Source organism: Sminthopsis crassicaudata, chromosome X (assembly GCF_048593235.1).
Source record: "Sminthopsis crassicaudata isolate SCR6 chromosome X, ASM4859323v1, whole genome shotgun sequence".
NCBI classification, from domain to species: Eukaryota; Metazoa; Chordata; class Mammalia; order Dasyuromorphia; family Dasyuridae; genus Sminthopsis; species Sminthopsis crassicaudata.
Genome location: NC_133623.1, coordinates 10,141,529 through 10,156,032, shown reverse-complemented (window position 1 = coordinate 10,156,032; position 14,504 = coordinate 10,141,529). Strand labels below are relative to the sequence as shown.

The window sequence follows — 14,504 nt, the reverse complement described above, 5'->3', positions numbered from 1 at the left end:
ACATCTGATGACAAGACACCCCCCCCATTCTGAAGGCAGCAGACTCCATTTGGGAGCTGAGCCAAAACCTGCCTTCTTTCCCCGTCACCCTTGGTGGGGGTGGGGGTCCTCCTGTTCTCCCAGGCTTCTCAGGCTGCCCTCAATGCAGGATGACTGCCATCAAAAAAGGATCACAAGGTTCTGCCTGCCCCACAAGGCAAAACCAGGGGCAACTAATGGCTGCAAGTGGCAAGAGGGCAAGTTTAATGTTGACCCAAACAAAAAAAAAAACCCTCCCCAATCATTAAAAACCATTCCAAAGTGGAAAGAGCTGCCAGAGACTCCACTCATCTCTACACTGAGCCCTAATTTCTTTCCTAACCTCTGGTCTTGAATCACCATTCAAAAATGGATTTCCTGTAGACATTTTAAACTTTATATGTGGAAACCGAACTTTCTTTCCCCAAAAATATTCTTCCCTACTGACCCATCAGGAGCATCGTCATCGCCTTTTCAGTCACCCGGGGCCACAATGGAGCTGCTATCCTCACCTCCTCACTCTCACTTCCCACAACTAATCTGGTGCCATTGACTCTACTTTGGAAATTCTACTTTGATTCTACACTACCTTGACTTGTGAAATTATCCATCATCCCCGAAAACTTTTAGGCCCAGACACAACTGATCACTTGTTAGGTATGCTGCAGAAGGGTTAGAGAATCCTATATTCCTCTGGACTTTTTTCTAGTCTGTTTGTGTCGCTCTAAAATATGGCTGTGCGGAACTCCAGATATGGAGTAATCAGTGAAAAGAAGGTAGGCTTATCATACTCCTTGTTCTCTGAGTATATTGCTTCCATTAATGAAGTCCCAATTGCATTAGCTTTTAGGACAGCCATATTTCACTGTTACCTCGTACTGAAGCCGATGGCCAAATAACTGACCAGACTAACCCATCTCTCAATGTATTTCCTCTTCAGGAAGTGAAGGAAAGGGCTATATTATCAGGAATGTAATTTTCCCTATTACAGAACAAGGCGGGGTCAGAAAAGGCCTAGAGAACACTGGGACATTCTGACAGTTACTGCCTAAGAATGTGTGTGGACACTAGAACCTCACCTTAAGATAAGTTTGGAAGAATTAAATCATGTGAATGTTTAATCAAATCAAACAAAATGAATGGCATTACTGGCACATCTCCTGCCCCGTTCACACTTCTGTGATCCCAGTTTCCCCCATGTATGATAGAAGGCTGGCCATAATCTCCCAAGATCCCTTCCAACCCAAAGATTCTTTGACTCTCTGATCTGAATTTACCAAATTACAAAAGTGCTTCACAACAGGCTTCCCATTCCATTCAGGGTACACCTACTAACATTCCTCAAAGGGAAACAATAGCGAATGTTGATATGCCCCATACCCACAGGACCTGAAAGGGCTGTTTCCTGTTTCCAAGTTGAGAATGAGATTGAGAACAAGTTCTCGGGTTCTCTCTGCCCAACAGGGTCCCAAGCCAGGTTGTGCTCTCAGGCCTCCTGGGTAGGCAGGCCTCCAGTATAATGGTGTGCTCTGACTCACCAATGTCAAAACACACAAATGAAAGTTCCCTTCCAAACTGGATTGCTTTCATGTAAGCATAAACAGCAGGCCTCACATACGTGACACTGAGCTTTTGAGCATTTTCAAAAGGCAGAGGGCATCTCCAACCTTATCAGAAAAGTACAGCACATTAGAACAACAGTGGATAAAAACTCAAGAAACCCATTAACTTTAGACAAAAAAAGTTGTATGTAATATGGGCTGATTTCTCAGTCAATCAATTCAATAAGTATCTTCTATTTGCTAAGGCACTGGGAATGTGAAGACAAAAAAGCAACAAAATCATAATATCAGAAATTCAGGGATCTTAGAAACTGTTGAGTTCAACTCTTTCACTTTTTAAAAAATAAAGAAAGAACTAAGACCCAAAGAAGGAACTTGCCCATGGTAAGTAAGCAGAAGAGTCAAAGTTCAAACACAGGGCCCCCAACTTCAAATCCAATTCAATCTCTACTATAATGAGACATTCTATAATGATCGATCGCTTTTAGCTCCTAATGATTCAATTTTAAAAAATATATATCCTCAAACAAAAAGCTAGCACACTTTGGTTTCTAAAGTACCCACATTTAACCTACTGTTCTCTGGAGGTTGATCAACATTATCCTGACTCATACCAAGTACCAGGTAGGCTTTACTTAGTGACCTAGGAGAGGAAAGACAAAACATTCCCTCCAAAGTACTTTGGACTGACTCCTTGGGAGAAAGAAGTCCTCTGGAGTTCCAAAGCCTCTTTCCCTTCTCAGCTACTGCTTATAACAAGGAGAAGTGAAATCAACAGACAGACAACACTATGCAGGCTCTAACTATAGAACTGTACATGGTGAGGAGTCAGGGCAGGTTTGGGTTAAAAATAGGAAGCTATGTCCCAAGAGACATTTACTTCTCCAGTACTAGTTATCAAAGAGCTTGAAAAGCTACAGTGTCCTGAGGGAAGAAATTATTGAACAAAACTGGAGCAAAACTAATCAGTCTCATTTTGGTGACAAGTTAATGAACCGACTAGTTAGCCACAAATTCTGGATTCTATCGAGGAAACACAGAATAGGGGAAGTGGAAGAGACATCAGTGGCCATATAATCGGACCCAAGCACAAAAGGCCTCCACTGTAACAGATGCCTCTGCTTGAAGACCTAGAAGATAGAAGGTGGAGGGGAAGGGGGGAAGGGGTGAAGGGGTGAAGGGAGGACCACCAGCTCTCCAGGTTTTCTTAATCAATCCTAAATTGGCCTCAGTGAACGACCCCCACTCCAATAATCCAGGTTGTGCCTTTGAGGCCAAGCAGAACAAGCCTAATTTCCCTTTCACAGGCCAGCCCTTCAATAGCTGAAGAGAGCCATCAAGTTCATCCTGTGCGCCCCCCCCCCTTCTCTTCCCTAGGATAAACATTCTCAGATTTTTTTTCATGGCCCTTCACCATCCTGGCTTCTCAACTCTGATAAGACACTTTTGCCTCATCTATGTCAATACTAAAATGTGGCCCCCAGAATTTAATACTATGCTCCTGAGGAGGTCTGAGGAAGGTAGAAAACAGACTCTATCACCTTCCTATTCCTGGAAGACCAGCCTTTCTTAACGGAGCCTAAGATCACTGCATTACTATGACTTAATATTTTCAAGAAATCCAACTGTCACCTCAAATGCGGCAGCTTCAGACTGAGAGTGGCGAAAAGGGGAGCGTCTGGTGCAGTACAAGGAGCGCTGGGTTTGGAATCGGAGGACTGGGGTCCAAATCCCACCTGGCCACTCACTGATTGGCGGGGTGACCTTGGTCAAATAACCTCAGCGGGTCTCGGTCCCATCTGTCAAAGGAGAGGCTTGATGGAGACTGCCTTAAAGGGTCCCTTCTAACTCAAAATCTAAGAAACAAAAAACTCTGCAAATGGTGATTATGGAAACGGAGGGCATTTGGCATGCTCTTGGATCTGAGGATGCACCGCACCTGTCCTAGCCCCAGAACTTAAACAGAACCAGCCGCCCCGACCATTCCACAGCAACGATTTCAGAACGCTGAAAGGACACAGACCGGGCAGGGCTGGAAGCGTTCCTGCTCATGGCTGGGTGAAGGCTGCACACCTTCGAGCAGCCCAAGAACAGAATCCAGTCACTTGCACTGTGGCTGCCGCCGCACCATCTGCATATTTTAAAACTGCACATCTTCTGTGTCGGAAGAAGCCTAGAATCTTTCAGAAGATCGAGAACACTTTGGAACGGGCATTTGTAAACCAGTCTAGCACCGGCCAAGCACAATAGGTACTCGGACAATCAACAGTTCCTATTTACTTAACAAAAGAGACAAAGGCAGTCTAAAAGGCATAACTGCACAAGTGACAAACATATGCAAAGTGAAACAATTCCAGTGCCTAAAAGCTTCTACACCGACACAAACAAGGGGGGTGGGTGAACTTCCGTGCTCCAAACTAGAGTCTTGGGGGGCTTCGAGTAGTTTGGAAATCAAAGAAGCAGACTCAAGATCCAGAAAGGAAACCGAAGCGCTAAGGACCTATTCAAAAAAGCCAAAATAGAACTACAATAGAATTACTCGACATCTTTCTTTCAGATACCCAGTCACCTAAAACATCTGGCAAAATTAAGGAGAAAAAAGTACAAAGCTGTGGCCGTGCTTGCAACCACCGGATTACTCAGCACTTGTTTCTCTCTCTTACTTGGCTGGGTCTCGAATACATTTTTAGTTATCTCGTCTTTCCCTTTATTTAGATCGCTTTCCCCCCTATAGAGTAGGAAACTAGTGGTCAAGTTCCTCTGCCTCCCGGCAGCGTTTAAGAAATAGTCCTGACAGACAGGACCAGCAGTTAGCAGTTCCTGGGAGAAGCAAAGCCCCAAGTCGCTTCCCATCACTGTCCTTAAGTGCACTGCAGTGGATGGGAAAAAGTTCGTTACCTCTGGACTAACAAAACAGGTTAACAGTTCGGAGAACTGGAGGGGGGGGGGGGGGAGAGAACAACTTCAAACTCGGGGCTCCCAAGCCTTCCCCCTCGACCCCCCGGGGTGAAAGCTAAAGCGGAAAGTCAAGCCCCGGGCACCCCGAGTTAAGGTGCACCCCTAAACCCCTTCGGGCCCGGAAGCAGAGGAGGGGAGACCTGAGCGAACCTAGCTCCCGAGCCCGTGGGCGCGGGCTTCGGGGGAAGCATTTGTCCCTCCCAGACGGGGGTCTACGAGTGGGGGGGAGGTTCGGAGGGTGGGGAGAGGGAAGACGGGGAGGGTTCTCCTTACCCGGCAGGGTAGGCACCCCCCAGGTGCACGTCCTCGGGAGCATCGTAGAACTCCTCTGTGTCGCTATCTGACGCCATTTGTGGGACACACCCCGGGAGGGGGAGCGGTGGGTCCTCCTCCTCCTCGTCCCCTTCCTCCTCCTCCTGCCCCCGGCAGTGGAGAGACAGCGGCCCGGCCCGCCGGGTTTAGGGAAAGGGGGGACGGACGGAGTGCCGGAGACTGGGGGAACCGGCTGGCCGGGGGGAGGATGCTCCGCCGGCGGCGGCGGCCGCTGCGGGCGGGCTGCCCGGCAGACTCAGCCTGGGGCGAGCGAGCAGCACTCAGCTGGTCCCCAGGCTGACGGGGCGGCGGTGGCCGAGGAAGCGCAGGGGCTCCCGGCCGCTCCGGCCCAGAGAGGGGCGGGGAGGAAGAGGGGGCGGCCCCGGCTAAGGCTCGGACTCCGCGCCGCGGGGGAGGGCGGGGGCGCAGGCGGCCGCTCCAGCTTCTACCGCAGGGACAGCCGTGGCGGCGGTAGCAGCTGAGAGAAGGGGCCCCACCAAATACCGACCGGCGTTGGGCCTCGCGAGAGTTCGAGAGCCAGCCGAGGGATGACCGGGGCGGGGGAGGAGGGAAAAGGAGGAGGAGGCGGGGAGCGGCCGGCCTCCCACGGCTCCTTCCCAAGGAGACGGGAAAGCCAACAGGCAGAACGCCTGCGTGATGACGGCATAAGGGGGGGGCGCCGGAAGGAACCAAGAAGGGGTGGGGGGGAGCAGAGCAGAGAGAAGTGGGGCGGGGCGGGGCGGGGCCGGACCTGTCCAAGCCGGCCTGGAGGAGGGGGGGTGGCGAGGCTCCTCGACAGGGAGCGCGCATCCCCTGGAGAGGGAGATGTCACGGAGGGGGCGGAGCTTTCCCAAACCAACTAGCAATAACTTTCTGGAGTTGGAAAGCGCGCTCTGGGGAAAGAGCTGGGGCGGGGCCGGACCGGGAGGGCAATTGTTTTGTGGCACCATTCGTCCTTTCAACTTTTCCGGGTTGGAAAATCCTGCCCGGGGGGCTTAGACTGGAGACCATCCACTGGGCGGGGCTAAGAGACCGGCCCCGCTAGCTAGCCACCCAGAAGAGATGCCTGAGATCCCTTCCTGGATGTTGGGATGGGGCGGGGCCAGAGCCAGCCACATCCCCCTAAAAGTGTGGGCCGTGTAACCCTAAAGCCTAAATCCTCCCTCCCCTCTTCCCCCGTGACCCTAAGACGCAGCCCTCGCGCTGCCTGAGTGTGGGTCTTTCGGTTCAGTTCCGGCTTGCCGGCACCGGGAGTTAGGGCTACCCCGTCGCACCGCCCAACAGTCAGGCTAGTCAGTAGGCAGGCTGTCACTTTCCCCCGCTACCGACCTAGCCACCATTTTGGCCAGGGCCGAAAAGGGAAAAACTGGGGCAAGAAAGTCATCTGGGGGGAGGCGGTGTGTCAGCGAGCCCTGCCTGCCTCATGCCCTGGCTGTGAGATTACACCTTCACGCCGCCGGGATGTACTAGGCGCTTACTGTGTGCGGGCCGCTGTGTTGAGTGCTTGGCGTGCAAAGAAAGGTTAAAGACGTGGCCCTTCCGTGTCCGAAAGCTCACCTTCCCAAGGAGCCCACGGGCGAATAAGCCTGCACATACAGGAAGTCTCCCCCCTCCCGGCTTCTGCTGGCCCAAACTAGGGGCTACTCGCTCTTCCCTCCTCTGCCTCTTAAAAAACCACACTGTCCTGAAAAAGCCAGTTCGAATGCTAACTTAGAATCAAATATTTCTCAAAATACCAGTTTAACACAGTCACACAGTCTCTGTCTCTGTCTGTCTGTCTCTCTTTTTCCTTCCTTCCTTTCCTCCCTGCCTACTCCTCTCTGTCTCTCTCCTCCTCCTCCTCCTCCTCCTCCTCTCTCCTTCCTTCTTTCCTTTCCTCCCGTCCTCCCCCTCTCTTGTCTGTCTGTCTGTCTGTCTCTCTCTCCCCACTTCCTTGTCTCTGTGTGTCTCTGCCAATGTCTGTCTGCCTGTCTCTCTGTCTCTCTCCCCTCCCTCCCATTCCGTCTCTCTCCCTTTTTCTCCTCCTCTCCTTCCCTATCTCTCTCTATCTAAGTCTGTCATGCGTCTCTTCCTCTCCCTCCCTCCCTCTCTCTCTCTGTCTGTCTCTCTCCTCCCCACCCCCATCTCTCTTTTGAAAATACCTTTTATTTAATGATCAGGTGAGTTTTTTAGGGGCAAGCGCAATTTGGTTTTTTGCCTTTATGCCATCAGTCAATAAATGTCCACTATGCACCAGGAACTGCATTTATTAACTGTCTAATATGTACTAAGAACTGTTCTGAACTGGGAACACAAAGAAAGGCAAAGGACAGTCCCTGCCCTCAGGAATGGGGAACTGAAGGGGACAGCTGGTGCAAATGCCCACAGCTGAGAGATGGAAAGTTCTGTTCAATGACTTAGCATCAGCATCTTGAACATTCTGGACACTTGATATTGGTCTAATTGGATCAAGTAAGAACACAGCTTTCTTCTAATAAAGCCCACACAACTTTCCCATGGCTAGACAGGGTTTGTACTTTGGCCTACGTGTACCTTCCTAATTCGATTCAGTGGCACACAGACAGTCAGAAATGTTTACAGCTGCAGCAAGCTTCACATCGATTCCTTCAATAAACATTCAACAGATACTCATCATCTCCTATATTGATTCTAAGAGGCAACACCGAATCGTAAAGAGAGCGTTGGTCTCCAAGCCAATGAGATCTGAGATCAAGTCCTACTTCTGACATACGGTGACCCTGGACAAGTAATTTGACTCGAGTCTCAGTGCCCCCATCCCCCAAACAACTCCCAGGCCTATACAATCCAGAGAAGGCAGAGAGTAGGGTTTCTTGACTCTGGAGTTGCACATCAATGAAGAAATCACAGATCCAATCCCTGTCCCTATACCTACACCTTTGTTGACTCTGGAAGATACACTGTTTAGATAAGCTAAGGGATCTGCTTTCTCAGTGTTTACAGTCTACTAAGGGGCTGAGAAAGTCTGAAATATGGAAAACTATACTGTGACATAAGTATATGAAAATATCACCAAGTGTTTTAAGAGGTCCTGGGCAAATTAACATCACTATTGTTTAAGGAGATCATAGGGAAGGCTCATAGTTTGATTTGGGTTTTCTTAAATAAGTAGGAATTCTAGAGGTACAAAGAGGAGGCCTCTGAAGACCCTGCTAAAATGTCAAGTTAGTGGAACAGTGTGATTGAGGTAAGGCCAGAAGGAGCAGCGGGGAATAGAACAGAGAGGGCCTTTGCTGAGGAACAGGACTGTATTCCCAGACCAACAAGAACCCCCTGGAGATTTCTGATCAGAGAGGTTCTATGACCCAGAAGGGCTCTGACTGGCAGTATCATGAAAGGTGGCAAAATGAAGTCATGTCCCTCTTCTAAGGTTAGATTGGAGGACTGGGAATTGAGTGGAAGCAGAAATACCCATTCAGAGGCTATCGTAGTGGTCAGCTGTGATGGATCTGGCTCTTTTTAGCAGCAGGGTAATTCTGGGTAATGGACTTGTGACAGAGGGTGCCATCTGCATCCAGAGAGAGAACATGGAGACTGGGTATGGATCAAGGCACAGTATTTTCATCTTTTGTTGTTATTGTTGTTCATTTGCTTGCTTTTTCCCCCCTTTCTCATGTTTTTTCTCTTTTGATATGAATTTTTACGCAGCATGGCCAAAGAAGAGGCGTGTTTAGAAGAACTGTACATGTTCAACCTGTATCGGCTTGCTCGCTGTCTTTTGGAGGGGAAAGGGAGGATGGGAGGCAGAAAAATCTGGAACACAGGGTTTTACAGGAGTGAATGTTGAGGGTTATCTTTGCATATATTTGGAAAAATAAAATACTATTAAAAAGAAGCTATCACAGTAGTTCAGGCAGGTGGTAACAGAATGGTAGCAGAAGGAAGAGAAAGAAAAGGGCAAAGATGAGACAACTTTGGAATGATGAGGGGTGAGGGAGTACCATGGGCCTCCACACTGGGAGCAGTATGGATGATGGGCACCCAAATAGGAACAGTGATACCAGAAGGAGAAACAGGCTGAGGGTGAAAGGTAACAACACAAATTGGAGCTCTTGCTAGAACCAGCTAAGTGAAACTCTCTCATGAGCAAGTGGAGATATGAGTCTGGAAGCAGAAGATATTTAAGGGCACAGAGCCAATTGTGTAAAGTTGTTAGTTGAAGCTGTCAAGAGTGAATGGAACTGATGAGGTTTGTATCCTCTCAATTCCTGGTGGTGATGTGGTTAGTGGTAATAAGAGAGTTGTTAAAAGTCCCCTTTCAATCAGCTGCAGGTTTAAAGTGAAAGAATTCACTTATTCCCAAATTATTAATTGCAAAATGAAAGTTTGCTAAGAGACTGGCTTCTATAGTGGCAGAGCCCTATTAGGGAAATAGAATCTTACGCTGAGAATGCTCAGCGGGCAGAGTCCTAGCAAACTGCTTGGCCCTCTACAAGGAGTCAGCTTTAAGTGTTATGTGGGTATCTTGTTGGGGGTTGGGACAGCCTGAGATGAACAGACCAGGATTTCTCAATTGAATGAGAATTTAGAATTTCCAAAAGATCAATGGGAGTTGATTTGCTCTTGAATAGTGTTGCTTCTCTCAACCTGGGAAGCCCTCTCTCTAGACTCCTTGGAGCCTGATCCCTGAGATCAAAAAGGGGACACAATTTAATTTCAAGGGAACACAGTTTAGTGATGATCTTAAAGGGAATAAAGCTTCAATAAAGAGAACAGTTTCCCTCCCCCTTCAGGACGGCCAATCCATAAGCAATCATTTCTGAAGTGCCCAAAGTGGGTATTGCATTAGCAACTAGGAGATTACATAGAGAAGAGGATACTTTGCTAGGGATTCATAAACTGCCACGGCTAGAAGGGACCTGCCAGGCCACCTAGTCAGACCCCCTTATTTGACAGGTGAGGAAACCAAGGAAAGGGGGGAGGGGAAGCAAACCATAACTGAAAGAAATCTTCCACTGGTCACTTCTGGATACACTTGCAAACAGAGAAGGGTCACCAGCAGATAAATGTGAATAAGATTATATAAATGGGCTACTGAACATTTGCTATTGCGCTGCATTTAGAAAGGATAGCTGAATCCTAGGCAAGGCGCTTCTGCTATGGGTGTCTATTTCCTCCTGAAAGATGATTTTGGCTTGAATGAATATAGAGTGAGAAGACAAGAAGCCAAGTGACAGGCTGGCTAATGGCTAATGGCCACAGGACACCTCCTGGCTCACGGTAAGCCTTCAGTTTGAGGAAGAGGGTAAAATGTAAAATCTTTGGCAGGAGTATTTTCTGGTTTGTCTTTATATCTCCTATACTAGGCAAAGAGCTTTGCAAAGTATCAGTTACTTAGTAAATGTTTCTTGAATTTAATCAAGTTCCACTTTTTGTCTAAGAATGATTTCTTAAAGGGCTTTCATAAGGAAACATTTTGAGCAAGGTATAGGGGGAATTGTTTTTGCATAATAACAACTGTCTCCTCAGAGATGAATTCAATGATGTTCTTGAATCTGCAATTGACTTAACTCCTTTATCATATACAAAATCATTCCTCTCTGGTCTTTGATTTTATTTTGTCCATTTAAACTCAGGGCAGGAGAGAGTTAATATTATGTTCATAGAAAAAGGTTATATCAGTAAAATTCATATTGTAGGCACTAATTCATTATCACTGGGTCATGAAATAACACTGTGTTCAGCTTAGCACTGGAACGAGGCCTCGTAAAAGCATAGAACATGCAATACCCAAGCTTCAAGAAGTGCTAGTCTGCCAAGGATTGCAAATAACCAAATCAAAGGCTGACAAATTTAAACCAGAAGGGAGTTCACAAATCACCTATGTCAAGTCTCTCATTTTCCAGAGAAGGAAACTAAGGTCCAAGAGGCAAGGTCTCAGGTGGAACAGATAACAGAGCTAGAAATTGAAGGTGGGCCTGTGCTTAAAAATCCAGTAATGACTCTTTGGAAGCCTTAATATCTTAAGGGAAATTAAATTATGCAATGATCAGAATACTGACTAAGTAGCAATTTCCTCCTCAAAAAAATCAAACCATCCCACATTGATCAAAGCTTAAGAAATCAATAACTTCTTAAATTCGATTTTTAAGCACAGGGGCAACTTAAGTGGTTAGCACTGAAACATTCTTGAAAGATTTGTTTATATTTTCAATGAAAAGTCAAATTTAGGAGATTGCAACAAGGTCACATTGCGTTCTAGAAGCTTTTTCCTTAATTGAATTCTTGAGATCAAGTAGGTCATTTAATTTCAGAAATGCAAGCTACTTAAGGGCAGAGGCTGGTTCCATTTTGTCTTAGTATCCTCTCTGGGCTCTCCAGGTAGCTCTAGGTTGTTGTTGTTGTTGCTATTGTTATTGTTGATGCCGTTTGCTATTGTTTCTGTTGCTGTTTCCAGTCCAATCTGACCGTGTGGAGTTTTCTTGGCAGGGATACTGGAGTGAATGGCCATTTCCTTCTCCAGATCATTTTACAGATGAGAAGACTGACTCAAACATAGTCAAGTGACTTGCCCGAGATCACACAACGAGTAAGAGTCCGAGGTCATATTTGAACTCTGAAGAGTAAGTCTTCCTGATTCCAGGCCCAATATTCTGTCCACTTCACCACCTAATTGCCCAGCACAGTTTCTCCCATGCCCAAAATCTTCAACCTGAAACTCACCCCAGCCTAGTAATTCCAGTTCTTAGAGCAGTGACTGGCATATAATAAATGCTTAACAAACACTCATTTACTTGTTCACTTTGTCTTCCATCACCTTGTGCAGTGCCTGGAATTTTAGGTGCTGAAAAATACTCGTTGAATTTATTAAAAACCCTAATAGTGGGGGCAGCTAGGTGGCACAGGGAATAGAGCACCAGCCCTGAATTCAGGAGGACCCGAGTTCAAATGTGGTCTCAGACACTAAACACTTCCTAACTTCCTCGCTGTGTGACCCTGGGCAAGTCACTTAACCCCAGCCTCAGAGGAGGAAAAAAAAAAAAAAAAAAACTCTAATAGTGGTCACTCTGAAAAGTCAGTGGCATTACCTACTGTAATACCTATCTTTACAATATACAAGAAAAAAGGTATAAAAGCTTCCGTTTTCCTCCATGGTTGGTTTCTTTAAACATTGATATAAAAAACACACTATGGCAACTTATGTGGAAAATTTAATGTGTTTCAAGGTGTCTCAGGTGATGATATTAGGCGGGGAGGCCATGGGTCGATACTTAACTATTCTGGATCTCAATTTGGAATTGGAAATAGAAAAACTATTTGGTATAGCAAAGAACTGTAAATAAAGTGGGTGATATGGACTTTGAAACAAGCTTATTCTCTTCCCAGATCAGGAAGAAGCCCATCCAGCTATTCTCTGATCTAAACAAGTCCCAGAATATCTTGTTTGTATAGTTATACAAGGATGGAACTTTCTATCAGCCTCCAAGTTCTAGACTATGCGCGCCCCCCCCCCCCCATTATCTATCCCTCCAAACTCTGAACAAGCTTTGACATATTCATTAGCATATCTTTAAAGAGGTCTGGGATCAGATCGCTCCTCCTTGATTCCTCCCTCTGAGCTACCAAATTATTTCCTGGTATTTCCCCTCCTCCTCTGAGAAGCCCCCAAGGTTATATTTCCCCAATAAAAGATTAATGCATGATGAAAATCTTTGCTAAATCCTTTTCTGGCCTAAGCCCACAATGAGGTAGTCTTGCAGAGGCTCTCTCTTTCTCTCATAGTGTCTTCCCTTTAATGGTATCTTTCTCCTTACTGCAGCTAGCTCTGGTTAGTCTGCTACACTCCTCTACCGATCTAACCTGCCAGTCAATGGCACACTCAGGCTTCACAACATATTCCTTTAATGGCCTCTTCCAAACTCCTTTCCTTGATAACCCTCTTGCGCTTCCAAATTTCTTTCATATTTACCACTCCTGCTGCCTATTTTACCTCTTCATTTTGTCTGTGAGCTCTTTTCCTAAATAAGTGCCCCTTTTGGCAAAGCGAAAGGCCATTGCAAATTTGTCATGTGTGCATTTCAAACTAGGAAATGCTACCCTGCCCTCATGGTTAATGTCCATCATCTGGGGAAGTGGCTGAAAAACCTGTCTGTAATAAAAATTGTACAATAAATGAGATAGGAATTCAGAGAAATGAACTCAATGCAAACTAATGAATGATGTTCTCTCATTCTTTGAAGTGTGTGACTGTGAATGGGACCAGGTGAACATTTCTCAAAGTCTATGAGATGGAGTGGATCAGATCTGAGGCCTGCAGGTCTATCACATGATTCCCAGGGGTCTGTAGGGCAGAAAAGGTCAGACCCTAAGTCTAAGCTTCAGGAAGTGATGTGACACACAGGAAGCAGACAACATTGCTGACCATTGGTCAATAACGACTACTTCCTTTTCAATCCATCCAATGAAAAGACTTGGGTATTTTGCTATTTAACCAGACTCACTATTTCTGGCTCACTGGGCCAGACACATGCTGGGAGAGGGAGCTGAGAATGTCTGCTCTGGTGTGCTTGGGCCTCTCCTTGCAAGGACTGAATAAATGTTTTCTCTTTGTGTCTGAAGATGTTTCTGATTAGTCAATTTGGCTAAGGGGGTCTAGCATTCATCCCACCTAACCGAATCCCTCCTCCTTTTCTCTCATACACAGATTGTGAGCTCTCCAAGGGCAGAATTATCTTTTCCCTCTTTTTACATTTCCAGAATTTAGCATGGTATCTCTCACTTAGTGGGTGCTTAATAGATGTTTACTGACTGGCTGACTCATAAATATCTTCAATAAAATCTTTTATGCTACTTCCTGCATTATTGGTAAAATAATACTTGTTGCTTAAGTTAAAAATGTAAACTCTTTGAGAGCTGGAAGTTTCATTTTTGTCTTTGAGTTCCCAGCTCCTACCAGTGTGTCACATATAACAGGTGATTAATAAATGTTTAATGATTTGAATGGAATTCAGTCTCTTGACCTTTGGACCACGTGCATTTTTAATTTTTCAGACACGATTGTATTCCATGATCTATAGACAAAGTCACTTCTGCTACTTCAGCAGGATGGTGTTAAAAATGTGCTCTTGCAATGACGAGCACTTTGAGATCATTCCCAAATATAACCCAATCTGATCTCTTCCTGTTTCTTCCCTCTTCTTCCTCCTTCCCATTCCTGGGCTCATTCTGTTATCTTTAAAGGAGATACAAAGATTAAGACATTAAGAAATGGTAAGTAGTTCCAAGGAACTTCCTGACAGCTTGCAGAGACTCAAGAGTTTTCATTAGTGAGAATTTATTACTGATTGGTAATTGTTTTATAAGTTAAACATTGTTTAGTAATTTGGACACAGAGAGCAATTGTTCAATAAATGAACAATCTCCTCATTTTACATGGCAGGAAAATTATGCTCAAGATCCGCAAGCAAGGCTTCAACAAAACTGATAATTATCAGAAGTGTAGGCTGGTTTTCAAAGAAGTAGAAGAACTAGAGACCAAATTGCTAATATTTGCTGGACTGTGGAGAAAGCAATGGAGTTCCAGAAAAACATCTGCTTCTGCTTCAAATCTTTGATTATGTGGATCACCACAAAATGTTTCAAATCCTCAAAGAGATGGGAGGGCTGGATCATCTTGTCTCCTAAGCAACCTATATG

General features: G+C 46.0%; 1 protein-coding gene across 1 annotated transcript in view; it reads right to left on the bottom strand.

Annotated features, from left to right (window-relative positions):
• Positions 1-5,395, bottom strand: part of WDR44 (WD repeat domain 44) — a 76,308-nt gene extending 70,913 nt beyond the window's left edge. The window contains exon 1 of the mRNA XM_074277429.1: positions 4,812-5,395. Coding sequence (XP_074133530.1) covers positions 4,812-4,888 — 77 coding nt within the window. The 5' untranslated portion in view covers positions 4,889-5,395. The remainder of the gene's footprint in view (positions 1-4,811) is intronic.
• Positions 5,396-14,504: the final 9,109 nt, after the last annotated feature.